The sequence below is a fragment of the Nicotiana tomentosiformis genome, chromosome 3 (assembly GCF_000390325.3).
Source record: "Nicotiana tomentosiformis chromosome 3, ASM39032v3, whole genome shotgun sequence".
NCBI lineage: Eukaryota > Viridiplantae > Streptophyta > Magnoliopsida > Solanales > Solanaceae > Nicotiana > Nicotiana tomentosiformis.
The window spans coordinates 143,109,724-143,137,350 of NC_090814.1; the positions used below are offsets into that span (position 1 = coordinate 143,109,724).

The following is a 27,627-nucleotide window of genomic DNA, read 5'->3' on the forward strand; positions in this document are numbered from 1 at the left end:
ACTAATAATTGAAAATTGTTAAGTGCAGTAAATATAACATTATTTGAATTAGAAACGTTAAAATGGATGACTTATGAGGCCGACAAAATCTAGTTAGTTCAGTAGATTGGACTATAATATTTTGGGTTTTAATATATTTGGCCACTCGGTCGAAATATAATTACAACTGTTAGCCAAATATACATTAATTATATATATATATATATATATATATATATATATATATATATATATATATATATATATTAAGATATAAAATATACATTATTCGCCTATTGGTTTGGAGGGCAGCTATATATCGTATGCATTTCACTCATTGATATAAAAGCATTCGTATGAACATGGAATATATAACGGATTTGATTGGTCGCTTCGAATTGGATGGTGAAGCTTTTTAGCGCTACTATAATCAAACCCATAGGACTAGGAGCGAATTTGACTGGTCCTGATGCCAAAATTTATTTAAAATATAAAAAAATTATATTAACATAAATATTAATAATAATGATAAATTAAAAGAACAAAACTCTAAATTACACTAAAGATAAAAATAATTTCTTTACTCATGCTTTTAAAAATTGATTGCTCGTTCGCACAAAAATCTTCTTTGTTTGTGATTGGTGAATTTGAGTAGTTGAGTATTTGTATACACATTTGCTAATGCTTGTTTAATAAAATAATTTTAATTTAGTTCAAAGGCTAAATCATAATGAACTTCTTAACCAAACTATCAAAATAAGAAATAATGTCTAAGATCACTATTGATGTGGACATTTTTTTTTTTTCATGCTTTCTTTTACCTTTTTTTTTTTCTTAAACAATTACTAGAATAAAAAATTTGCAATCGTAATTCTCGTTCTCTCCTTTGCACCATAAAAGAAATCACTATTTTTTAAAATTACCATGAGAAACAACAAAAAAAGAGAATTTATTAATTTATTAATTCACGCGAGAAATAATTTTTAAAGCTCTTGCTTACTCGGGTTGGAGGAGTTTTTCCCCAAAGGACAAAAGCAAAGCCGTTTGGATTAAAACATATTATATATTTATGAAAAAATTAATCTAAAATATTTTTCAGAAACCAAAAATAACCAATACTAAAGGTTGAACGAGCAGTTGAGCATCATCAGTAATTTGATAAGGAATGTTATAAATACTTTGAAATAAAAAATTTATATCAATAAATATGGAATGTATATTAATTTATCTTATAAAGAAAATATTTAATTCCCCCCCCCCCCCCATAAAGAGAACTATAATTAGCCATTCTAGTTGGAAGTTGGAATAATAGGTTTTTGTTATGAAAATAATTATAACATGGATGTCAATTTATTACTCCGCTATAGACAATCATCCTAAAGAAGATTATCTGTTTGGTACTCTATTGAAATTCTCTATTGAAATTTATCTACAAGCAGCTGATGCAGGTAGGTTACAAGCAACTCAATGAAATGATTTGCAACAGTGTCACGACCCAAAATCCAACTAGTCGTGATGGCAAGCCAACTAGGTAAGCCAACTTTCAACTATCCAATTCCAATAACAATTAATAGAGAAATTTAAGTAAATAATTATCTTAACCTAATACATTCCCCAAGAACTGGTAGTACAAACCATGAGCTTCTAAGAATAGAGTATACAAAGCGGAAATGAAATAAATACATAGTCTGTTTGAATAATACATAAACAGAGCTTTTATAAATCTAAGGTTACCCTAAACAAAAGACAGCTACAACAGGAACGCAAGTACATCTTCAAGTCCCACAACCATCGAGCACAGCAACAACAGCAGCCAACATGTGCACGCAATGTGCAGAAGTGTAGTATCAGTACAACCGACCCCATGTACTGAGTAAGTAACAAACCTAGCCGTAGGTTGAAAGTAGTGACGAACTTCCACCAAGTCGGGTCCAAAACCAATAGTCCACAACAATCCATAACAATATAAAGCAAATAATATCATAAATAACTCAGGGATAAAATACTCAACCAAATAATGATTTCAAAAATTATAGTTCTTCCTTTCAAATATCTCAGTGAAAACCCACCGAAGTTTCCAATAATATAAATAGTTTGAAAACAATAATTTTCTCCCAAAATCTTGTCAATAATAAATAAGATGTTTCATTTTCCTTCTAGATAAACCGTGTAAAAATAAATGCATCACTATGCCCATCTGTCAAAAATATGTGAGAAATCATGAATGATGTAATATTGTACAGCATGAGAAAAAAATACATCTCTATGCCTGTATGTCATGTGTGCATGCCAATGCGATGCAATTCAGTGATAAAATCATAAATAGCCCATCGGGCAGAACATCACTCATATACAGCCCCTCGGGCAACCTCACAGTCACCCGTGCCACTCGGGCATACTTCACAATCACTTTTGCTACTCGGGCATACCTCACAATCACTCATGCCTCCCAGTCACTCAGCACTCGACACTCGCACTCAGTAGGTACATGCGCTAACTGGGGGTGTGTACAGACTCCGGAGGGGTCCTTCAGCTCAAGCGCTATAATCTGTACGGACAACTCACTTGCGATAATAATAAAGTATGCTGCAGGCGGGCAGCCCCGATCCATACTCATCCTCACAAATCAGGCCCTCGGCCTCACTTGGTCATAAGTATGCTGCAGGCGGGCAGCCCCGATCTACACTCATCCTCACAAATCAAGCCACTCAGACATTTCAGTAAAATAGGGCATTCAGCCCAAAATATTTATATGCATCAAAATAGAGTCATAAAACTGAGTTATGATATGCAATGAAATGCATATGACTGAGTATGAATTTTCAATTTGACACAATAATTCACAGCAATATGACCTCTGTGGGTCCCAATAATACTGGCACATAGCCTCGACAAGATTTTTAATATGCTTTTCAGCTTAATTTCTTTGACACATAAAACCGCATGAAAAATGCCAAGATTATTTAACTATAAAATTCCACAAAAATAATTATGTCACAATTTCTATAGTGCACGCCCACACGCCCGTCACCTAGCATGTGCGTCACCTCCCAACAATTCACAAAATACATATATTCAGGGTTCATACCCTCAACTCCAAGATTAGAAGAGTTACTTACCTGGAACAAGCTGAATCCAATATCGAGCAAGCTAAGTAATGCTCCAGAAATCCCATTATGTGCGTATCAACTTCCAAACGACTCGAATCTAGTCATAATTAATTTGATTCAGCCCACAAAATTTATAGGAATTAATTTTATATTAAAATACTAATATTTTTACAAAATCCGAAATTACGCCCCAAAAATTACACGTGGGGCCCACGTCTCGAAATCCGACGAAACTTATAAAATACGATAACTCATCCAATTACAAGTTCAACCATACTAATTTTACTAAAATCCGACTCCAAATCGGTATTCAAACTTGAAAAGTTCGTTTTGTGACATTATAGAAATTTCCTTCTATTTCTCTTGAAGATTCAAAAATCTTACACTAAAAATGAAGATGAATTCATAAAATATAATCACAAGGGAGTTAATAACACTTACCCCAAGTTGTGTGGAAAATTTCCTCTCCAAAATTGCCCAAACCGAGCTCCAAAATGTCCAAAATGAGAAAAATTCTCGGAACCCTCATTTTTAAACACTGCCCAGGCATTTCCGCACATGCGGTGCCTGGGCTCGCACCTGCGCATCTGCATTTGCGGACAAGAATGTGCGCCTGCGAAAAATAGCCGGTCCTCTAAAAACTCAAATCTGCGGCGATATTCTCGCATATGCGGGCTTCGTAGATGCGCATTCCCCTTCGCACATGTGGCCTCGCTAATGCGGCAAATTCCTCGCACCTGCGAGCACTGCTCAGTCCCACTCTTGGCCGCTTCTGCAACTTATTTCACGCACATGCGGCTTCGCACCTGCAATCAAAATCTTCGCAGGTGCGATCACACCAGTAGGCAACAGTTCCAACATTTCCTTATATCCAAATTTGATCCGTTAACCGTCCGAAACTCACTCAAGACCCCCGGGACCTCAACCAATTGTATCAAAAAGTTCCATAACATAACACGGACCTACTTGAGGCCTCAAATCACACCTAACAACATCGAAACGAAGAATTACTCCTCAATCCGAAATCATTGAATCTTGAAACTTCAAATTCTATAACTTACGTCGAAACACATCAAATCATGTCCGTTTGGCTTCAAATTTTGCACACAAGTCACATTTCACATTACGGTCCTATTCAAATTTCCAGAATCGGATTCCGACCCCGATATCAAAAAGTCAATTCCTCGGTCAAACTTTTCAAAAATTTAACTTTCGGCAATTCACGCCAAATTTCACTACGGACCTCCAAATAATTTTTTTTCGGACACGCTCCTAAGTCCAAAATCACCATACGGAACTATTGGAATCATCAGAATTAAATTCCGAGGTCGTTTACACATAAGTCGACATCCGATCACTATTTTAACTTAAGCTTTAATCATTGAAACTAAGTGTTCCAATTCATTCCAAAACCTCACCGGACCCGAACCAATTATCCCGGCAATTCACACAACAGTTATAAAGTACAATTTGAGTAGTAAAGGGGAAAGCAAAGTTGTAATACTCAAAACGACCAGTCGGGTCGTTACATTCTCCCCCACTTAAACATACGTTCGTCCTCGAACGTGCCAAGAGTTGTTTCCAAGCCATCAAATCACCGTTCCATCTTACCACATACGTACCCGGGGGTGAACCCACGTCACCCTATCCCACATGGGCTTGACTACACAATGCAACTGAAAATCATTAATTTAACCTTAGCCCATAAACCTTGGAGTTTAATTTCTAACCTTTAAGATTTCTTTCAAGACATGAATCTTACATTTACACACTGTATAAGTCCGAATAAGCTGCATCGAGCTATAACTATAACCACAGATATAATCACGCAGCATATTACACAACTCGCATGCTCGTAGCACTATTCCCGATCGCAGTGACTACTCCAAAACCGACTGCATATTAGTATTAAACCCATATCGAACCAAACCTCATCCCAAAACCTTCGTACACTGTTGATAATAAAAGAAACACGCAGAATCTTGTAACCCTTTATCAGACCAACAAGTCATAACCGGAACCATAATCACTTTCTAAGCCGACTTTCAATATTATACTCCTGAGTATACCGAAATTAAACCCGATAGTACCCATTCCAGGTCCAATGACCTTATATTACTAAACATAACTGCCCCACAGACATACCGCACCAATATAACTCAGAGCCACAACTCGTGCCATCCGTGCACTAATACGCAATAATTCAAATGTACCCAGTCATGGAAAATGACTCAAATGAGAGAACTGCCCCGCCAGGTTAACAAGTACTTCCACAACGAAACGCTGAAAATTCATCATACACTGTAGAACCATCACCCGATTCTAACACGAGGTTCATATTATATACTCCGAGCCACCCTGCTCCAATTTAATAACGGCAGAGAGGCGAATGACAAAAATACCACACAAAACCTAAAAGGACATAACCATTACACTATCGATCATGCAATACCCAATTACTCATCACACTCAAATTCCGTTATAAAAGCTCAAATAGAACCGCACCATCTGTGCACATAACCAATGAATCACAACTCCTCGTAGCATAAAGGAATAACTCACAAATCATTTGAGAACACGAATAAGTTCGACATCAACCAAATGACACATCCCTCAATAATAGCAGTATGGAGCCAACCATTCCGGCTCGGTGTAGAATACACATCTTAATTTGGGCCTACCTATGGACCCCCAAATCAACTCGGGTTACCCACAAATAGATAAAAATTCTTCCGAAAATCCATAATGACTGAATCACAACACATTCTATCACATGGCTAGCTCCGGCCACAACTTCACAGTCCACAACTATGAAACAATCCGCTCATGAGAACTCCCAATCTCCAAATCCATAGAACACGCAAATCACCATATTTGATTCCATCTCCACCGCCCGAATGCCTAATAACTATCTCATACACGAACATTCCACGAGAAATACTTTAAAAGTTCTTCCGTGCCAATTGACAAAATTCGAATATCAGTAGTCTATCAACCATGTGAGTACCGCAATACTAATTTATACCTCCGTAAGTAAAATACAATGCGCCTTCTGAAGTCCGCCCCTTTCTCATACAACACCAAGTAGTAATAGTATTCATCTAGTTATTTGAAATCGTCCATGTTGTTCAACATTCGTTACCTTCTCTTCAAGATTGTACTGCCACCTTGTACATGGAAATCTAGCTTTCGTACAACACATAACATTTATATTTTCATCATGTGAAGAGCACAAGAATCTTATTATCAACTTTGAGTCACCAATAATTTACATATCATTTTAGTTAGAAAAATTTCTCTTGTTTCTTTTCAGGAGAAAATCACAATACACAGACGTTCTCCACACCGGTAGAAACCATCAAGAATACTTTGGAATCCATTTGCACATAATCAAGTCCTTAAAACTAAATTTCTCTAACTCGACCAAGCCACACAGGTTGCCAAGTTCAAGTGTATTGCCACAAAGCACATGTAGAAACTCCCCACCTCATAAGCACCCAAAGAACCGATCTTATCCATTATCATACTGATCCAATATACTACCCAGTTGTCCTATTTCTCCAAGTCCCTTCCGAATTTGTCTTCAGATTGATACTTCTTCTTGCTAAAATATCATGATCTTTAACCACAACTTACAGAAAAGGTCTTAAAACGTATGCGGGATCTTTATCCATCAATCGGTCTATACAGAAAAGGTCTTAAAACGCTTTTACATGGACAAAGCGCACCCATTAGGTACATCAAATGGGTGTTCGATCACTTTGAAGTGAATAAGTATCTGTTCTGACCTTAGGATGGTGAACTCCTTTTATCTTGCTTATAAAAGGAGATAGAACGAAGCACATTTCACCATAATTATTTTACACACATAATTTTCAGAAAAAATGGTGACATCGATTTGCAACAAATCCGTTCAAGTGACAATCCACTAGATGTGTCCACTAAATCTTTGCCAACTAAGCTTTTGAAAAGATGGTATACAAGAGTGGAATACAGAGACTCAAATATTTGGAACAAGGTTTTCATTAGGGGAGTAAAATACGCGTTGTACTATATTTTTTACTAAGGTTTTTCTCATGGGATTTTTCTTGTAAGGTTTTTAATGAGTCAGCTAGAATTAAGTATTACTAAATGTGTATTTTTTTTCCTTTCACTAAAATTGTTCCCACTGGATTTTTTCTAGTAAGGTTTTAACGAGACACGATATCTTTTAATGAATATCCAAGGGGGAGTGTTATGAAAATAATTATAATGTGTAAGTTTATTTATTACTCTGCTATAGATAATCATCCTAAAAAAAATTATCCGTTTGATACTCTATTAAAATTTATCTACAAGCAGCTGATGCAGGCAGACAACTCAATAAAATGATTTGCAGCAAATAGCTTACGAGCAGTTCAAGAAAAGTGTCGCAGCTACTTCCTTTCTTTTATAAATATAGTAGTTTCAGTTCATTATATAAATGAGTTTGAAGTTGAATAATATATTGAGTTGTCTTCGATTTATTTACTTTATAGTTTTTATTTTATAATAGTTTTAAAATATTTCCATTCTTGATTTAGTAAATCCCTTATTTACGTTGATTCGCAAGCCTCGAGCGCTTCTGCTTGCCTAATTCCTTACTCTGAGTAGGGTTGCAGCAGATAAAAAGCCACTCTTCCCAGCCCTCCACCTTCCTATTTCTCCATCGCAGCCCTTAAATTAAAAGAAGCCCTCACTTTCCACTTCCAATCTAACCATCTTTCACTTGTTTCTATCTCTCTATCTCAAGAATGGGGGCTTCGCTTCCTCCCAAGGAGGCTAACCTCTTCAAACTCATCGTTGTAAGTATTCAATTCTATCTTTTACTTCAATCTATGCTCTTTAGTGAATTGCTTCTAATCGAGTTTTATTTGTCGCATCAAATTCTATTCACACGTAATTCTTGTCCATTTTAAACCCTAGATTTTATGCCAATTACTTTACTGACCTTTCAAGATGATTGAAACATTCGAATTTGGGAATTTTGAATGTTACTTCAATCCTCACTTAGCTATGCGAATTTGAACTAATACTGGTGATTATTCATTCGGTCAAAATACTTCTTTGGATGGAGTGACATATTATTGTTGTTGTTTTCCATATCAAGCATCTGTTTTGAGTGAGTTTAAAATGGCGCCGACTGAATAATCTTAAAATCGGGATGATTTCCATGTAAAAAGGTATTTTAATAATGCTAGTACTTTGTACTCCTCTGCCATTGACACAAGTCATCATCCTTGCACTCGTCTTGAGTTAGTTGGTTAGCATTTTCTTCTTTCCTATCTGGTCATGTGATGTAGAGAAGATTATGGTTGCAGGCTGACAGTAACACTTACTCAGACATCGCTTTGAATGCCATTATTTGTAATGTTTGAGGCAATTGACGATGCCAATGATAAGCTTCAGTTTAGGCTTTTGAATCATTCAAAATGTTTTGGTTGTAAAGTAGCAGGAGTCACTTGCAGGACTTCACTATCAAGTCATAAGATATTTTTTTTTTTTTTTTTTGTTGATAAATAACTAATTTTAACTTTGTTATCTGACTAATATTACCATCGCTTTGTTAACCACATAAGACAACTAAGTTAATTTGTTGGGAATGTATGTCCTCATTTCTGACTATCTTTGACTTGACGTGAAAAGATGATCTGACACTATTTTTATTCTGTCGGGGGGCATTGTTATGATTGTTGAAAATATGGCTAATTTGATACCCTATTTCTCAATTCCTGCAGAAATCATACGAGACCAAGCAGTATAAAAAAGGACTAAAAGCTGCTGACACAATTCTCAAGAAATTTTCTGATCATGGAGGTAAGTCCAATTCTATTATGGCATATCCAGAATGAAAGTATTAAAAAGGTGACATTCCATTAGACATAAACATCTGTTTGTTCAATTTAAAATTCCTTTTGGTGGTGACTTTCAACTTTAAAGCCATTTCTACCATGTTAGAGTGTCAGATTGAAATAGTTTACTAACTTCACCCGTTTAAAGCATCTAACTTGTTCTCTCTGCGGTAGATGCCGGAAGGCAGTAGGACATAAATAGCCATCTGAGAAGCAACAAGTTCGTTTGATATCAAGGCTAGAAGTCCTAAACCTGAGGGCATATTTCTAGTTGGTGCTATGTACTCTCCTTTTTGTTGCTTAATGATATGAAGATGGAGAAACAAACACATATGCCGATTATTTACGAGTCTTTAGGCCCAGTCTGGTTTGGTTCAGTAGCAGTGATGGATGAAGTTGGTCCTTCGGGGACATCCATAAATTGACACTGATAGATGCAGAAGTCAACTGCTGGCGAAATGGGGGTTCAATTGAATCCACTTTGATGAAAATTTATACTGTGCAAATAGGGTAAAAATTAGTTTTTTGGGTTATATATAAGCCATTGAACCCCATTGAGGAGTGATTATAGTAAAGTGGTGAAGGGGTGCAAGAATTATTTTAGGTCATAGGTTCAAATCCCAGGTGTGACATTTTTTAATCCCTCTGTACTAAATCCTGACTCCGCCACTATCTGAAATCAGGAAATATTGCCGAATGAAATAGGAGAAATTATCAATAAATCAAATGTAAAAACACTTCTTAACATGCTTGATTGTTTCTTGAGAACTTCGTAATCGGTAAAGGGATGAAGGATGGGTACTTCTATGAGAGTCAAAGGCTGTAGGCATCTGGGCTTTTATCCTTTAAGTTTTTGAATTTGCGGTTCAAACTGCTATCATTTGATAAGTTATAGGAGCGCAAATCGTAAAACCATGTGTGTGCAGGGTGAAGATAGGGTGAGAGATAGAGGAGTAGAGCTTGAGCAGATATATATAGGGGTTATTTTGTTGAAAGGGTAGTTAAAGCTAGCAGTTGATAATTGACCAATTTTCCAAACTTGTATAATTACGTGTACAGAAAGTGCATTCTTGTGGTACCAGTACCAGTTTCCAAAAATTTCAATCTGGACTACTAAACCATAACCGCTGCTACTAAAAAGCAAAATGAGAGCAGGCAATGGTGGCCACATGCAATGATCAGTCGAAATCATTAATTGCTTACCACTTTACCAGTTCAAAATGAAATGACTTACTAAAAGGTGTAAAGCATAGAAAAATTTGTGAACTGTGGACATACACACTTATCTTATTGTTTCTACCAGATTTCAACAATTACCGTTGGGGATTTCTCGTGCAAAATGCTCTTCTTTCCCACACTTCAAGCAACTACTACTAAATGCCCAGCAACAACACACTTGAGACACCCACTTCTTCCACTGCTATACCCTCATCCATAACCATGCCGCCTCTGCCACCACCACCGTATTGATTACCTCCACCATCGCCATATCAACCATCACAACCACTATATCAACCACCTCCAAGTACCTATCAAAGAAAAAAATCGACCACCTCCAAGTGCCGTATTCACTGCCCTAACCACCATCACCACCTTCGTATCTACCTCCTTCACCGCCGTATGCCCAATGTATCTTCCACCTCTACTGCCGTATCCCCCGTCACTGCAACTATCGCTACTGCCACTGCTGTTGGAGCTGCCTTAGACAGGTGCACCGCCAGCTGTGACGTTGATAGCCTTGGTATGTGGCCGTTGTCTGTGGATCAACTTCAAACTAGACGGCTTCAACTTCAACTAAGCTATGAAAGCCCTCAGATCTGATAACATATCTTGGCCACTATCATTAGGAGTAATGAATCTGGAACTTTGGCACTGAACCACCTCACAGAACCCTTGAACCTAATTCCCTGTTCTCTCTCCAACGTCATTGTTGTCTCCATAAAACCCTAAAGACCCTAACAAAACCATAATCTCTTTTCATCTCCTGATATTATCACCAGTGTGGCTTTTGACGATGTGGTAGCTGATGTACGGTTTATCAATAAGACACCCATATTCTTGATGACTATCATTTTTCTCTGTGGCTTTCTAAATGCTGATGCTATTGTTTTACTTTATGCTGTGGTTACCAGAAACATTGGCAATGAAAGGCTTAACATTGAATTGTATGGACCGAAAGTCAGAAGCATACGAACTTGTTCGGCTTGGATTGAAGGTGTAGTTTTGCTTTTTTTTTTTTCTTTACTTTTGTTTTTTGAATTTTCATAAAAAAAACTCCTAGCCCTTTAAGTTGGATTCTAGTTTGTGATGTCTTGGAATTAATTGCCCTTCTATCTTTGCAGAATGACCTTAAGAGCCATGTTTGCTGGCATGTTTATGGTCTACTATACCGGTCTGATAGAGAGTACCGAGAAGCAATTAAGTGCTATCGAAATGCCCTCAGGATTGATCCTGACAATATTGAGATATTGCGAGACCTATCCCTTCTACAGGTGAGACTCTTTTTAATAACTGATCTGGTTTCAGTTTTTGTTCTTTTTTCTTTCTTTCTGAACATTTGTGCACTTCAATTTATCTTTCTTTGATTCTTTCCCCCTTGGGCTCATCAAACCTAAAGCCTCATTAACGTGTTTGCTAGTGCTTAATATTATGTGTTTAAGTTCTTCCCACTTGTGTCCCTTAAGGAGTTCTTAAAGCTGCTCCACAAGTAGTATAGTAAGCAGATTTTATAGGAAGTTTTTGTATTAGAAAAGGGTGGACTAGGAGTTCGTCATATACAGTTATAATTATTGCCATTATTTTTTTCATTGGTACTTAGTTTTATTTTCAAGCTCACACATACTTCGGAAGCATATTGTTGTGATTTTCCTTGTGACAAATATATTTCTGGAATTACACATGGTTGGTGTTTTATGCCTTCTTTCATTGATCCAAGTGCTGTTTCTGGAGTCTTACAGTGATGGTGTTCCATTTCTTCTGTTGTTGGTCCAAGTGCAATTTGACATGTACTTATGCTCATATCTATTATCTCTATAGCATTTCAGCAATTCCTTTGTGTGCTCTTCTTAACACTGTACTATATTTGATGTGGCATATCTGTCATCTTCATCAATTGGGTTCTTAAGACACTGCTTATTACATAGAGCTGCTGATTTTACAGAAACTTGTAAATGTGAAAGTCTGGCCCATACGGACTGCATATTTTGTTTTATTAGGTGATTCTGTGAATTGCTCTGGTTACTTGATCTCATCTTTGTCTGTCTAATTTAGTCCGCGGAATGGCTTCTTTACTGATCGTCTCAGCCTTTCAAAGTTTAGTTATTAGAGTTATAACTAAGAGCTTATCCAGTAACAGCTCTAGAATAATATATTCCGTCATGCCGACTACCTTTTCTATTCATTGTTAAGTTCACCTATCCTGCTCTGTCCTATTTATGCGTTGATTCTTTTACAGGCACAAATGCGTGACTTGGAAGGTTTTGTTGAAACAAGGCAGCAATTGCTCACTCTAAAACCAAATCATCGTATGAATTGGATCGGCTTTGCCGTTGCTCATCATTTAAACTCAAAGTACGCTTTGCCTTTAGTTTGGTAGAAATAGCTACTGCTATATTAGAATTTAGATGTGTGTTTCCTTCCTGGTGACTTTGTTTTGATGCCCTTTGAGGACTGCTGCATTATATGTTGTTCGTTCTGATGTTCAACATCCATGTGAGGGAATAATATCAACACCTAAATATTGTTTGAATGGAAATTGGCAGTTGATCTTTTCTACTAATCAGTACCAAGGAGATAGCAAAAGCCTGCAAAATGTGGATTTGACTCTTATCGCACGAGGGAGTCCAAGTTCAATACTACTTCTATTAATAATTACAATGTTCCTCCTACACCAAAAATATACATTTTGAAGACATTTGACTTTACAATAATGAAACTCTTTTTTCCAATCTACAAATCAGGAAATTGGCAGTTGATTGGACTCCTCTTATTTTTTTCTTTTAATTTCAGTTTCTCTTGTTAGATTCCACCAATAGCACCTCTTTTGAATTTATATGTGGACAACATTTAGGTTGCTTATGTGGCTAATTTGTTATTTAAGTCATATTTATCATTTAGCTAATATGCTTCAATAGAATAAATAAGACGACTTTTAAGATAATTGAAGCATGAAGATACCAGAGATGTTTTATCACTTGGTATGCTGTACTGTTTGAGTCTTTCTTATCACTTTGGCATGGATTACTATGCTGTTGAAAAGCAATAAAATAGACCAGAAAGGAAAATAAATAAAAGTCATCATAACATTTGAAGTCTGATATAGCTACCGGGTGAATATATTGCATCATCAAAACTTCTATTATCTAGTGTCTAAGAGGAAGTTAATCGTTTTCTTTCTTGTAATCTTTAGTGGGTTTCTTTTGCCTGAAAATACTTAGTTGTTTAGGTAGTTCCATGCATTGTGGTAATGGTATCTTCTTGTTGCTGCTATACCATTTATTTCACAAATATTTGGGCCCTTGAGATTCGATATCATTCAGTTCTATTATCTAATCTGTGCATGTTGAGGTAGTTCCATTTGTTATTTGTTAGTGGATCAAAAGCTGTTGATATCCTTGAGGCATACGAAGGGACTCTTGATGATGACTACCCCCCAGAGAATGAACGTTGTGAACATGGGGAGATGCTCTTGTACAAGGTAACAGTCGCTGCTAGGAATAGGGTTTTACGTTTGTTTAAGATTTTTCCTAATCTGGGCACTGTGTTTGGCTGCAGCAAAGACTCTTGTGCAAAATACAAATCTGCTTTAGTTTGGTACTATTAAGGTTTTGCACTTTTAGGCTTGAAACTTCCTATAGGCTGATTTATTTAGAATTTGCTGTTTCAGAAATTAAATGGAGTAGTATGAGAATAGTTTTTCAAGCTGGAAATTTTTCAGGGATGTACTGTCAATAAAATGATTCAAGATGGTGTAGGTTTTCTACCTTTTCATATACATTGGGGTTGATTTAGCTCCATATGCAGAAAGGTGTCTATCCGTGAAACATATCCCATAGTTGCACATATAAAAAGTGACTGTGGACACATCAATTGTAATGTTTCTGATTATTACTGTTTGGGATAACCTGAAAGTGCTGCCTAGGATAGCTATAGAATCGTGTTATAGTCATGCAAAATACTCAAGCTGCTATATATCTGGGAAGAACATTTTGGATGATCATGAGTTGCGTAAAAACATTGTGGTTCTTTAATCGTGGACTTTGTTTAGCTAGTAACTTAACGTAGCTGAGTGTTTTCTTTCATTTTGGGGGGGGGGGGATTTCATATGTTATTTCTTTTTACATGGGGGAGAATTTCTCCTTTTCCACATCTTAAGAATAGTCTTTTATCTTTGATCGCTTTTTGGTGCCCTCATTTAGCCCCTACTTGTATAGAAGATTGGGCGTTTTTTGTAGAGAATCATGTTCTGATGTAAATTCTCTACGTCTTTGGTATACTTCGTGTATACGGGAGTTCTCTCCCTTTTGATTAATACAATTTACCTTATCAAAAAAAAAACTTGATGGTGTTTGCTGGCATTGCTGATTATGGAGCCTTTAGATATTAGTTGCCTGTGAAGATGATGTTGTTTTATTCCTGTAACTTCAGTGTCATGTGCGTATGAACTGTTTCAGATCTCTTTATTAGAGGAATATGGCTTTCCTGAGAGGGCTCTTGAAGAATTACACAAGGAGGAGTCAAAGATGGCAAGTACATAAAATTTAGTCCCATGAGATTGTTTTCAAATTAGGAATGGGTATTGACTATATTATGCCACCTTAGGTCGACAAATTGGCCTATAAGGAGCAAGAAGTTTCAATTCTCTTGAAGCTTGGGCGCTTCGAGGAAGGTGAAAGATTGTTCAGAGTGCTTCTCACCATGAATCCTGACAATTATAGGTACATAATTATCTAATTTGTTTGTTGAACTTTGCTGCGACGTAGCATTTATCTAATAAAATCACTGTCATCAGGTGAAACTATACCTAAATCTTTTCTATTTGTGCAAATCTTTCCTTTCAAAATCAGGTGTTGGGTTCAAGATTTGTATTTGGTGCGGTTCTCCTGAGGCATTCTTTTCAATAATTAAGCCAAGTACAAAATGGAATTTTCCAATTCATATTTCTGTTGTTTAGTAAACTGTATTGGAACATCAGGAAGAAACTGATTTATGATACTCGGAAGATGTTGTTTTTGTCTTTATTTGCATCCATTCAATATATTTTTTTTTTTGTTTCTTTGGTCCCTTCTGTTTTGGAGGTCTTCTCTGTTGTTCTCTTTCCTTTCAGCAGAAATCAGGTAAAAAAAAACACATGCAACTACTGAGAAGATCTAATAAGCTTCTTAATTAGTCGGTTTTCGTAGTGTCTGGTTTGTGTTTGCGAAGTGTACAAATTAAGCAAAAATACGTATAAAAAATTGTTCACCTCATGATTCAAGGTCCAGGTTAAAAAAAAAACCCTCCCCTTTTCTTTGATTAGGTAAACAATTTTATTAAAGATAGGGAGAATTCCTATATGCAAGTCACATACCAAAAAGTAGAGAACCTACGAAAACAAAATAATCCTCCCCAGGAGACACCCAAACTTCTATACAAATTTGAACCTCATGGGTGCACCAAAAGGAAACAAGAAATAAAAGGCTATTCCCCAACTGTAAGTCCTTCTCTATCCCAAAAAACTCTCCTATTTCTGTCTCCATACTACCCGTGAACGTGCTAGTGGAGCAACCTCTAAGGGTTTTGGCAATGACAGGAACATCTGTAAGCTTGGGTAAGGGTATTTCCTGGTATCTAAGGTCTAAAATGAAACATCATACCTCATATGTGTTGGGTACAAGGTAATCAAGGGAAAGGGGAAGCGAGTCTGAGACTTCCTTTGTTGCCTGTTTGGTTTGTATAACTCTGTTAAGTCAATGAAAGGAATCAATATTAAGTTGGTTCGAGTTATGAAATCGTTCTTACAATTTTACATTGGTTCTTCTATTTCCCTCTTTTCGAACACTCAGACTTGGGTATGTTGGACTGGTTTCTTATAATTGCAGGCATGCATTTATGCTTCTCATGTTGCCACACCTTATTATTTTCTTGAATAACACGGCATTTTTCTTGCCTTTACTCTAAGCTGAAGAAGTAACTGTTCCCGTCATATGTTCTGTGTAACTTTCAGATACTATGAAGGTTTACAAAGATGTTTGGGACTGTATTCTGAAAATGGGCTATATACCGCTGATGAAATTGATAGATTAGAAACTTTGTACAGAGCACTTGCCCAGCAGTATAATAGATCATCTGCTGTAAAGGTAATTGGCTTTATCCTGCTTAATGATCTCTGCTGATGCTAGCCGCCTCTATGGCACATTTTTGATGTTTTTTCAACATGACTGATGCCACCTTTAATGTTAAACAGTAAACTTCTGTTGATATTCTAGTGTTGCAACAGGCTCAGTATTTTGTTTTATGTCCTAAGCATTGCGTTTCACTGAATACGTTCAGCAAGTGTAGGATATAACATTTTGGCTATAGCATATAGTTTATGTCACATGCAATGAAAGAACTAAGGACAAGATAGTGTTCTTGGTGAAGGATTTCCAACTTGGTCTTCTTTGGAGATTTTAGTTGCACGTTGTTACATTGCTCCTCACTTTCTAATGTTATACTCCTTGTAATAGGAGTACTTATGTGTTTTAAGTGGAGATAGGTAGAGTAGTGGGCCCATTATGGCAGTATTTATCGTCTAATCATGCACCTCTGGCCCTCGAGGATTTCTCGGTTATCAAAAAATGATATAAATAAAAAATACTCTTGTGTAGTAATAGCCAAAAATATTCTCTTTGTTTGCTTGTGGACAAGTCGTGATCTTATTTTTCTGATGTAGGAAAGGTGATGATCTTATTAAACATCATTTTTCAGTTTGCATAATAAACTTCTCTGTTTATTTGTTTCCTTTTCTTATTCCTTTGTTTCCTTTTTCTATGTTCTTATGTAGAGGATTCCACTTGATTTTCTCCGAGATGACAAGTTTCGGGAAGCTGCAGAAAATTATATTCGACCTCTTCTGACAAAAGTATTTAGACTTGCATCCTGTTGGGTTTCCTTGGTCTTAGAGCTGAGCTAATATTTCTTTTGCTGATGCATATGTAGGGAGTTCCTTCTTTGTTTTCTGATCTTCATCCGCTATATGATCATCCTGGCAAGGTTAGTGCAGATGCTCCTTGATGTGCTTTAACGTAAAAGAGAATTGCATGGTTAATGTAATCCTGCTTATTTTTTGGATTGATGTCTGCTTCTCTTAAATCTCTTACAGGCTGATATTCTAGGGGAATTGGTTTTGAAGCTTGAGCAGTCACTTAAGAGTACTGGTGGATACCCTGGGAGGTATAAAAATTCCCCTTTTTTTGATCTATGTTGCACTATGGCATGTTTCTTGATTCCATGGAAGGAATAACTAAATTGCTGTGGTGACCTTATTAACCGCTTCTTAGTTCAGTTCCATGTCAGTAAGAAGCCTGACTAGTCTGTGTGCTTTTCATCATGTACTATCTCAACTCTTCTTAAGATCACCTCGAGGGCTTGATAGTCTCTGATGAGTATTCTGGGTCAAGATTAGACCTGTTTTGAAGAAGTTCCTGTGATAGCTAATTCATTGTTATGCAAATTTGACAGGAAGGGTCGGTCTTTTGAAGAAATTTCTATCTTTGAACCAAACAAAAAGATATTTAAATACAATTTTGAAATTATGGTGTTTCTTGATAAGTATTACCAACTTCCAGATCTTTTCTGGAAACTATTTTAGCAGAAGTTCTTTTCCAGTGTCTTGGGGGTAAGCGTTGTATATATTTGTTATATTGAGCGTGTGGAAAGAACAAGCACGATTTTAATAAGTTAGTGACATATGGATATGGTCATGCGGTGTACAGTCTCCACAGTTGTTGCCTTGTCGGAACATCACATGATATAGTTGCACATCTAGCACACTCAGAAAAAAAGTTAGTGAAATGTAGTTTTTATAAAAATTTAAGTGAACTACATCACTATCATTGAAATCTACATACTTATCACATTGAAATACTATTTTTTTGCTTCTCAATTCTCCAAAACATACTATATCTTTGATGCTCAAACAATTGTGTATTTTGATTTTGTTAATAATCCAGGAACTAGTGTGGTGTATAGGTTGTATACTATGTTAAAATATTTTATTCCTCTTTTTCTCAAACTTTGTTTTAGGGGTAGGGGAGGCCTGGGTTGTTTTTTTGGGGGGGGGGGGGGGGGGGGGGAAGGGAGGGTCCTGTATAGACTGAAGTTTACACCTTTTGGTTGTAAAGTAACAATTCTATGGGGGAGTTACCGTCCAACCCTCTTCGTTTTCACTTGTTATCTTACCTATACATATTGTGAATTTCCTTATTTTTTAAAATGTTACACAGTTTAAAAAGGGTAGCTGAAACGCTCCTGAAAAGTTTCAATTTTTAGTAATCTTTACCTTATCAAAAAAAAAAAGTTTCAAATTTTAGTTGATCAAAAAACTTATCATGAATGATGAAACTTGAATTCATGGGAATTCTTAAATATGCTCTTGAAAATGTATTGCTTGTGTTAAACGTCAACTACCATATTTAAGATGAATATCCTGAATAGTTATATTTCACATAAAGAAATCCTCGTCAGTATTACTCAATTACTGCCCTATGTTCTTACCAGATAATATACTTCTGTTAGTCAATACAACTTTACGGAGGTAGTTTGAGCCTTGAGGACCGAGCCTTTGCCCTTTTGGTACTTGATCAGTTGATTTGTTCTCCATTCTTATTCCTCAACCTACATAAAGGGCAGCCTGGTGCACTAAAGTCCCGCTATGCGCATGGTTTCCGGAAGGATCGGACCACATTGGATATTTCAATTTACATGGATAGGAAAAAATTTGCTAGTCCATAATACTTTTAGCTTCAAAAACTTTGCAAATGCATTGCCTTTTCTCGTGGAATCTGATAATTCCTCCTGCTGATGCTTTGTTGTTATAGTCATTGCTATTCAGGAATCTCGAAGGCACTATTGACTGCTATTATCTATCAACTGACAACTGCATGTAAAAATAGTGTAACCATGTAACTTGGAGTAATAGTAATTTGAGTTATCTCAAAAGCCATGATAATTAGCCAGGATGCAGTTGAGAATTCAACTAAAACCAAATCAATTGGGACATAATTTGCCTTTGTTAACGTGTAAACGTAATTTGTCTTTGTGTGTTCAATGCCTATCGTGATTCCTTATGGTCTCTGTGGGATTTGCTATGTTTGTTTAGGATTGTATAGTTACAGATGTAACCTTATGCTTTAAATGCAGTGTGGAAAAGGAGCCCCCTTCAACACTTATGTGGACTTTATTTTATTTGGCTCAGGTTTGCTCAGTGTCCTCCGTATTAGTCAAACCTTTCTTTCTTTCCTTTTCACTTTCTCAATTGCTGAATAACTATGCTCCTGCAGCACTATGATAGATGCGGCAAGTATGACATTGCTCTTACTAAAATTGACGAGGCAATTGAGCACACTCCAACTGTAATAGATTTATACTCTGTCAAGGTATATTGGCTTATTATCTTTTTATTTTTGTTACTTTTGGTATCCTTTTGACTTTGCTGTTTGGTAATACCCATATTTTGTATCTTGATGTTACTTTCCTTACATGAAGATGAGCTTCCATATTTCAGATATCATCAAACATAAATGTTTAACCAATATTATGCTCTAAAAGTGTTGTGAAGTAATACTAAAATCAGTCTTTTCCCTTGTTGAACTGTCGTTTAGTTTGGTGCAAAAGCAAAAACAAGTAACGGATTGGAATTGTTGAATTAAATTCTTTTGGTCTTATTGAAAACGTCAAGTAAATAGTATTTTTCTGGAGAAGAGTATTTATCTGGAGGATTTTTGCTTTGGTCAAGATTCTAAAAATGAAAGGTGGGCTATCCAGTCTCTTTCCCATTATTTTTTTTACAATAGAACCAAATGATCCTTTAAATTTTGCACCCTACGGTGTGGTGTAGAGGTCATTGACATGAGTGAATACTTGGAGAACAGGGTTCAACCCAGCGGAGACAAAAAAAAACGCCCTCGGCTAAATGAGTATTTTACTTAGAGCCGACAAGGAGTTCCATTAATGACTGGCCTTTTTGATCCTTTTGGAACAACTCGATGAACTTAGTAGATCGTTTTAGGAGGCCCTAATGGCTATAGATCGAACCTATCCAATTTTTACAATGCGATAGTTGGATGTTCACGGCCTAGCTATACGTACCGTCTTTTTTTGGGGGTGATTTTTTCCCTTGTATCTAAGACTTGGTGGGCGGAGTTACCTGATAACTATGCTGGTAGGAGATAACGGGTATCCGGTGGAATAGCCGAGGTGCGCGCAAGTTGGCCCGAACATCACCATTATCCAAAAAAAGAAAGAAGAAAAAGACGATTCGTGTTACACTTGTATTACCACCGGTATTTGGCCGGTGTCTATTTCAGTTTGGTTAGAGATTGCATGTTAGTGTAAGGATAAGTGTGAGATTTAAAAACCTCTAGTTATAGAGAACACCTAAAAGCAAATTATTTTAATACATGAATATGAGTGATAGTGGAATGGAAATATGGGATTTGTACCGTGACCTCAATTACTTTGGAATTGAGGCATAGTTGACTGATTGATTTTTAAGACTGGTGACATTTACGCACTATCCAATAACATTAGACCTGTTACTAAATGTAGGAAAGGAAAAGGAACATGAATGATAGTTATCCTATGTAGCTGATAGAGCTTTATATTGACATCTGAGAAATCAACTATGAATTTTGGCTTTTAAGATGATTGCTGAATTTCTGAATTGCTGTTTATATGTTGCTCTTTGTGATGTTATCTGCTTGAAGTTGGATCTGTAGGATCATTTGGAAAATGAAGGAGCTCCACTACTTCATATAAGTATTGCGAGGCTTTACTTCTTCTAGTAAACTTTCTTCATTTTGTCAAAGCTCTAAGTTTGCTACAAAGTAACCTCTCTCCTTTATCAATAATTCTCCTTTATGTTTCACCCAAGTATGGGCTTTTGGTTGTATTCAAAATTTCCCTTTCAGTGTTAGTTTTGACACCAAACTCGTTGAAAATCTGTTATGATTTCAAACTCACTTTCATCTTCCCTTTTTTGTTGCCCCAAAATTAGGCCTTTGTTTACCATCTATATTAAAGATATTATTCACACATGATAAATTGTGTGGCTTGGTTTGTCCCGTCTTTTTGGTGATTATCATTTTCTTGTATGTTTTGTGATTCTCCGTTGTCTTTTGTAACTAGCATTCTTTATTAAAAGAAAAGCCAAAAATTAACCTTGCAGGGCTCACATTGATGAGAGGCCTATTAATACTGTGACAAGTTTTTTGACATTGAACTCAAATATAAAACTTTGAACGAACTAGTTACTTGACTAATAAAGGAGAAGTTTACTTTCTTCTTTCCTCTGAAATTCTATAATCATGTTCCAGGATTTTGGTACCTGGTGTAACTTAAGATTTGTTTAATAAATCATTGCTTGTGCCTCATGTATCTACACTTGATAACCTTTCTTGTTTTCTGTTCAACACAGAGTCGCATACTAAAGCATGCTGGTGACTTGGCAGCAGCTGCTGCACTTGCTGATGAAGCTAGGTGTATGGATCTTGCAGATCGATATGTTAATAGCGAATGTGTTAAGCGTATGCTTCAGGCAGATCAGGTGGAGATCTTTATTATGTTGTCTCTTTAGTGAACTGTATTTTCTCTTGGAGTTGTCAATTCTTGTGAATTACCTTGGCTCCTAATTTCTCTTCCAACTCCTTCGTGCTGGACTGAAGGTCACTTTGGCTGAAAAGACTGCTGTACTGTTCACCAAAGATGGGGATCAACACAATAACCTTTACGACATGCAGTGCATGTGGTGAGTCTCTTCTTGGAGCCCGATCATGATTTGAAGTTCTGTGTGTGCTCATCTTACTATTCTTGTTTAATATGAAAGGTATGAACTAGCATCAGGGGAAAGCTATTTTCGCCAGGGTGAGCTGGGAAGGGCCTTAAAGAAATTTCTGGCGGTCGAGAAGCATTATGCGGATATCACAGAGGACCAATTTGATTTCCACTCTTACTGCCTAAGGAAAATGACTCTGCGGACCTACGTGGAAATGCTAAAGTTTCAAGATCGGCTTCACTCACATGCTTATTTTCGCAAAGCAGCTTGTGGTGCTATCAGGTAGGCTATTGACTTGCTCAACCTTCAAAATTCTTGGTTGCCGTCACCTAGCAGTTTTGCATTATAAGTGACCTTTTCTGTTGAAGTAGAATGGTAGAAGATTGGAATAGTCCTGCTTATAGTGTCCTAGCTTTCCCATTTGATTACCTGCAAGCATATTGAGAATTGCTGTTGCTGAAGCTTTTTATGTCTTATTATGCTTTGTTTTGCTTGTACATCAGATGCTATCTGAAGCTGTATGATTCTCCTTTGAAATCAGCATCTGAAGAGGATGATGAGATGTCTAAGTTGCCTCCCTCTCAGAAAAAGAAATTAAAACAAAAACTGAGGAAAGCCGAAGCACGAGCTAAGAAAGTACTCAAATTTGCTTCCTCTTGCTCTTTGGAAATTTTAATGTAGTGTAGGTGCCTTAATCTTTTGAATGATTTTAGGAAGCAGATGTTAAAAATGAGGAATCCAATGCAGCTAATGTTACTAAATCAGGGAAGCGCCATGTGAAGCCGGTAGATCCTGACCCACATGGTGAAAAATTGATTCAGGTATTGCCTTTTCTGCCGTCTGTCACATCTTTTAGGTATGAATTGTCTTCCAGTCTTTGCACAATATCTTTGGTATGTCTTTAGAGCAGTCAGGAGAAACTATTCCATAATCTCTTTTGGAATTAATTAAGCTGGATTATGTTGTTGCACTTCGGATTTGAATTTGGATGGAATTTGAAGTTTGACATTTTGAGTGATCAACATCTGTTACTTGTGATGTCGTGTCAAACATTTATCATGCTAAAAAAATGCAAATGTCCAGTAAAATGGGAAAGAACAAAGTTTTATAATTTCAGCCACTTAATATTTTCTGATTTTGACAGAGTATTATCTTGTCACTAAACCTTTCAGATTGAAGATCCTCTGGCAGAAGCTTCAAAGTACCTCAAACTTCTCCTAAAGCACTCGTCAGATTGCTTGGAGACACATTTGCTGTCCTTTGAAGTAAACATGAGAAAGCAGAAGATCTTGCTTGCGTTGCAGGTAATTTCCTTTATAATTTAACTGCAGGTTGGAAAAATTCACTATAAATAGTTGGGTCATGTTCAATGTAGATCCTTAAATGCTCCGCCATTGAGTATGTTAAAAAGGATGAGGTAGACCTCTCATCATATGGAGGGTAGTTTTCTCAAAGACTTATGTAGAACATAATGAAAGCATGGAATCAATTAATCTTTATAGGCGATACCGAGAACTAAGGTTTAGTCATTATTGGTACTTTTGTATCATGTCCGGTCAGCAGTGATTGATATGGGCCCTTTTAGTCTTGGTTAGAGATTGTATGCGGGGTCAGGATAAGTGTGAGGTTTAATAGTATTCCTAGTTTCACGAATTTAAGTGTTAGAATGGAACGGGCACCTAGACGTAACGTAATGGTTATTGAGGATTCGTTTGCCTGACCCTCATCTAGTTTGAGATTAGGACGTACTCATAGTACTAGTTGTTTTGTGAATACTGATAAACAATCTCTTTGATCTTTGCTCTTTTCCAGGCTATAAAGTATTTAATGCGGTTGGATGCAGATGATCCAAAATCACATCTGTGCTTGGTATGCTTTTTTTGATATCAAATTTTTTAATAATAATTGTTTTATAGTATTCATGCTTTATTCTCAAAGTATTCGTATTTGCTTCTTTCTCATATGGACTATGATCTCTTCCAGATAAAGTTCTTCCATAAAATTGACTCCTTGACTACTCCAGTAACTGATACTGAAAAGCTCATCTGGGGTGTCTTGGAAGCAGAGCGACCTACCTTTAGGTTATCTTGAATGCACTTCCCTTTCTCTATGTATCTTATGTTTAAATGTTATAAATGTTGATATTCTACATGTTGGATCTTGTTATTAGACTAAGATTTCTGTATGTTTCTAATTGATCTTTTCAGTCAGTTGCACGGGAAATCTCTAATTGACGCAAACAACACTTTTTTTGAAAAACATAGAGGTCAGTGTGTGACAGGAATAATACTTTATTAGTTTATACGTGTATTTTACATCATTAGTATTTTCTCATTCTTGGTGAAAATATTATTTCTCATTGCACGGTATTTGCAGAATCATTGATGCATAGGGCTGCTGTGGCTGAGTTGCTATATGTTCTGGAACCAAACAAGAAGGCTGAGGCTGTCAAACTGATTTTAGACTCGGCTAATGATCTGGTTTCTATGTATGATTCTGCTTTCATCACATTAATTTGTATTATCATCACATAGCTAATAATATTTCTTTATATATGCGTGTTAGCAAAACATCAACTCTATTTTAACTTTTTCTCCAAATTAGAGATGGGGCACAAGGAAATGTCAGTTCGTGGAAACTGAATGACTGCATTACAGTTCACAAACTCCTCGGGACAACTCTGGCTGACCGTGATGCAGCATCCAGTAGGTTCTTTACATCCTTCTCTAATTTTTCATACTGTACATCTTATTACTTTCGTCAGAGGTGAGGACAGTAATCCTTAGATTGGGTTTTATGACCAACAACTCCCTTATGGTTTGAAAAGTTTCGCTGTCCCTTTGAAACTATTCCAAGTTAAAATGGGGTTGTATGAGACACCTATGCATCTATTTCCACAATGGATACATCATGTTGCTTATACATGTTGAAGAAGTTTCTGCCTGTCATACAGTGCATATGCCAGAAATTTCTGCCTTAAATACAGCCAGATTGCAGAAGGTTTCCTTTTTTTTTTTTGTTGTTGATAAAGCAGATTACAGAATGTTTCTTTTTTGTTCTGTTCTTACCTGTCATGGTTTTCCCGTAGTTTTCTTAGAGGTAAGAGAGTATACATATTCCTTAAATCTATGAGAGATGGGGCATGCATATGCTACTTGCATGTCCACCTATATTAATGAAAAAGAAGAGTCTTGACAAAATCACTAAACCTTTTTCCACTGCACTGTTTATTCTCGTGAATGGTATTGACTTCAGAATGGCTGAGTGTATCTTCAGACCACTATTAACTGGTAGTTCTATCAATTTTCTCCCCGTCCAAAAAAGGTATGACGTATTCTTTACTGTTGCGGAGCTATAAAGTTTGATGTGTGAATTGTTTAAAAAATTGAGTTAGGTGTTGAAGTGTTTAAAGTTTGAAAATGAATGAATCAGTCTAAATGATGTCATCTCAGTGTATAATATATGTGGTCTATCGTTAAGTTTTGGATGGAGGAAAGTCGCCATATAAGGTAAGAGTTAAAGTGCCCTGGGAGACTGGATAATTTGTACACCAGTAGATAGATTTTGTTACCATTCACTTGAGACTCCTATTGGTAAGATCCACATAGATAAATAGTAGTGGCATGAGCCATAGTACCTCACTGCGCCATAAGATCATCTTGATCGTTTCCGTTCTTCTTAGCTCAAGTGGATATGTATACATCCAAACAGTCCTTTATTTTAGGCCAAGACACTAACCAATTTTAACCTTAACTTCAATCTTCATTGTAGTTGAATGAGACCATCTTGCTTGGTGCACTTATTTAATAGCTTGTTTATTTGAAAAATATGCATCTCTGTGTTTCAGTGAATTATTGTTCGGGGGTGCGGTCCCCCCCAAACCCCCCTTTAATCTCTGATGAAATTTTGGGTAATGGTATTATAAGCATCAAAGTAACAAATGATATAGATCCACCGTGTCCATCAGGAGTGACACCTAGAGGAAATGGCTTTGTAGTATAGGCAAAGCTTCTTTAAGTCTTTCCATGGCCTGTTGTTGAGGTAAAGTTAAGTGCATGCATGTGTTTTGACTCTGGTTTTGGTATATCATTGTTGTAGTCTGTTCTTTTTTCATGTATTCCTTTTCTGTTGATTTGGGTGGTTGCTGGGTATATTAATTTTCTGTTGATACCTTTTTGTTAAATACATAGTAACAGTCAATTTTACATGATACTTGGTGATTCTATGGGTGCTGATGTTTTTGAGGCATTGTTGTAGGATGGAAAGTTCGTTGCGCTGAGTACTTCTCGTACTCGATTTACTTTGGAGGTATTCGAAGCTCCGCTGCTACAAGTTCAGCTAACAATCAGATACAAAAATCCGCTGCAAATGGAGCTGCAGGCTTAAATGCTGATGGAGATGCTCTTTCATCAAATGGGAGATTAGAGAAACTAAACACGCTTAAGGATCTGCGCATCTAATTATACACATTGACCTGAAGTAATCTCTCTGGAAGAGCGCTGGAGAAGCTAACTGGAATTGTATCGAGCTTCTAGAGTATACACTGACATCAATAGGATGGTTCGAGAGGAAAATTTTCAGGTCTACAGAGGATGTTCTTGTTGCTTGTAAGACTGGTTCTCTACCCCTGATTTTGACATGAAGATGGTAGTATCACTCTCGTCTTGCCAGGGGCCGGGTCAAATACCAGTAAAGTGTTTGTGGCTTGGCGCAAAGCATTTTCAATGAAATGTGAGCTCTCAGAAGTCGTATGGATCCTGCATTCGATCAGCATAGAAAAAAGATGACTTCAAAGGGCATGTTGTATTTTTCCATTTAGTTCTCCAATTTTTATTTGTACAAATGCTTCTTATGTGAAATGAATTTTGCAATAGTATTCAGAGAAAACGATAAATTCATGCGGCTGCAGTGCTGTATTTCTTTTAATTGTGGATGATATTTATGTCCCGTTGTAGAACTAACGGACTAATGTGAAAGAAAGGGGCTTGACTAAAGGTTAGAACGTTGGTCTCGAGGTGATCCTTTGTGTGATTCTTTTCTTCTGTATTTTCTTTAAGAAAGCTTCACGTCAAATAACTATCTGCACATCATCCTATGCCTGCTGCGTAAATTTTCATTACTATAAACAATCTGAATCTGATTGAGGACCAGTCATTCGATGAGCAGCATATGTAATAGTCCCACATTTCTTTCATCAAGATTGCTAAAGCAATAGTTAAGTGAATGTTTAATTAAGCCTAAATTGGAGATATCTAAACATGCCTATGAAAAGAAACGGGTTGGTTGAGTGCATATATCTTAAGAGATTTACTAGTATACTACTCCTATGGTAATGTGAAAAAAGATTTACATTATCAGATGACTTAAAAGTTAGTTGAATCAAGCATGCTTTGGATGGTAGCTTATAGTATATGATAAATGACTTTTACCAGTAGATAATAGTGTTATTTTTCTTACACAGACTCGTTTCTTATTCATAATCCGCAACGTTCCAGCTTGAAAATTACTTTTTCGAATTGTATTTTTACTTCTTGATAACCCGTACTTCTCTTTTGGTCAATTACGATCATTCTTGTTTTACTTTTGTTTTTCTTTTGCACATTTTCTTTATTCTAATTTCCCCCACTTTAATAGTTCATATGTCTGATCCGTAGGG

General features: G+C 36.5%; 1 protein-coding gene across 2 annotated transcripts; it reads left to right on the forward strand.

The window, feature by feature from the left end:
• The first annotated feature begins 7,694 nt into the window (after positions 1–7,694).
• Positions 7,695–26,965, forward strand: LOC104111764 (N-terminal acetyltransferase A complex auxiliary subunit NAA15-like). Of its 2 annotated transcripts, XM_009621534.4 has the most exons (26): positions 7,695–7,912; positions 8,846–8,924; positions 11,092–11,174; positions 11,302–11,451; positions 12,414–12,529; positions 13,550–13,655; positions 14,632–14,703; positions 14,780–14,895; positions 16,164–16,296; positions 16,983–17,060; positions 17,138–17,191; positions 17,301–17,371; positions 19,340–19,394; positions 19,480–19,575; positions 21,615–21,743; positions 21,862–21,944; positions 22,023–22,253; positions 22,475–22,607; positions 22,685–22,792; positions 23,144–23,275; positions 23,784–23,840; positions 23,955–24,052; positions 24,179–24,237; positions 24,348–24,459; positions 24,576–24,676; positions 26,229–26,965. In XM_009621534.4, the coding sequence occupies exons 1-26, from the start codon at positions 7,862–7,864 to the stop codon at positions 26,429–26,431; spliced, it is 2,706 nt and encodes a 901-aa protein (XP_009619829.1). In that variant the 5' UTR covers positions 7,695–7,861; the 3' UTR covers positions 26,432–26,965. The 2 variants fall into 2 exon arrangements, with proteins under 2 accessions (XP_009619829.1, XP_009619830.1); XM_009621535.4 differs by lacking the exon at positions 16,983–17,060 and having other exon boundaries at positions 7,713–7,912.
• Positions 26,966–27,627: the final 662 nt, after the last annotated feature.

Excerpts from the sequence above, each read along its gene's own strand:
- LOC104111764 (XM_009621534.4), top strand. The coding sequence starts at position 7,862 with ATGGGGGCTTCGCTTCCTCCCAAGGAGGCTAACCTCTTCAAACTCATC. Across the intron at positions 7,913-8,845 it reads ACCTCTTCAAACTCATCGTT|AAATCATACGAGACCAAGCA; the intron begins GTAAGTATTCAA and ends CAATTCCTGCAG. Across the intron at positions 24,053-24,178 it reads GCAGAGCGACCTACCTTTAG|TCAGTTGCACGGGAAATCTC; the intron begins GTTATCTTGAAT and ends TGATCTTTTCAG.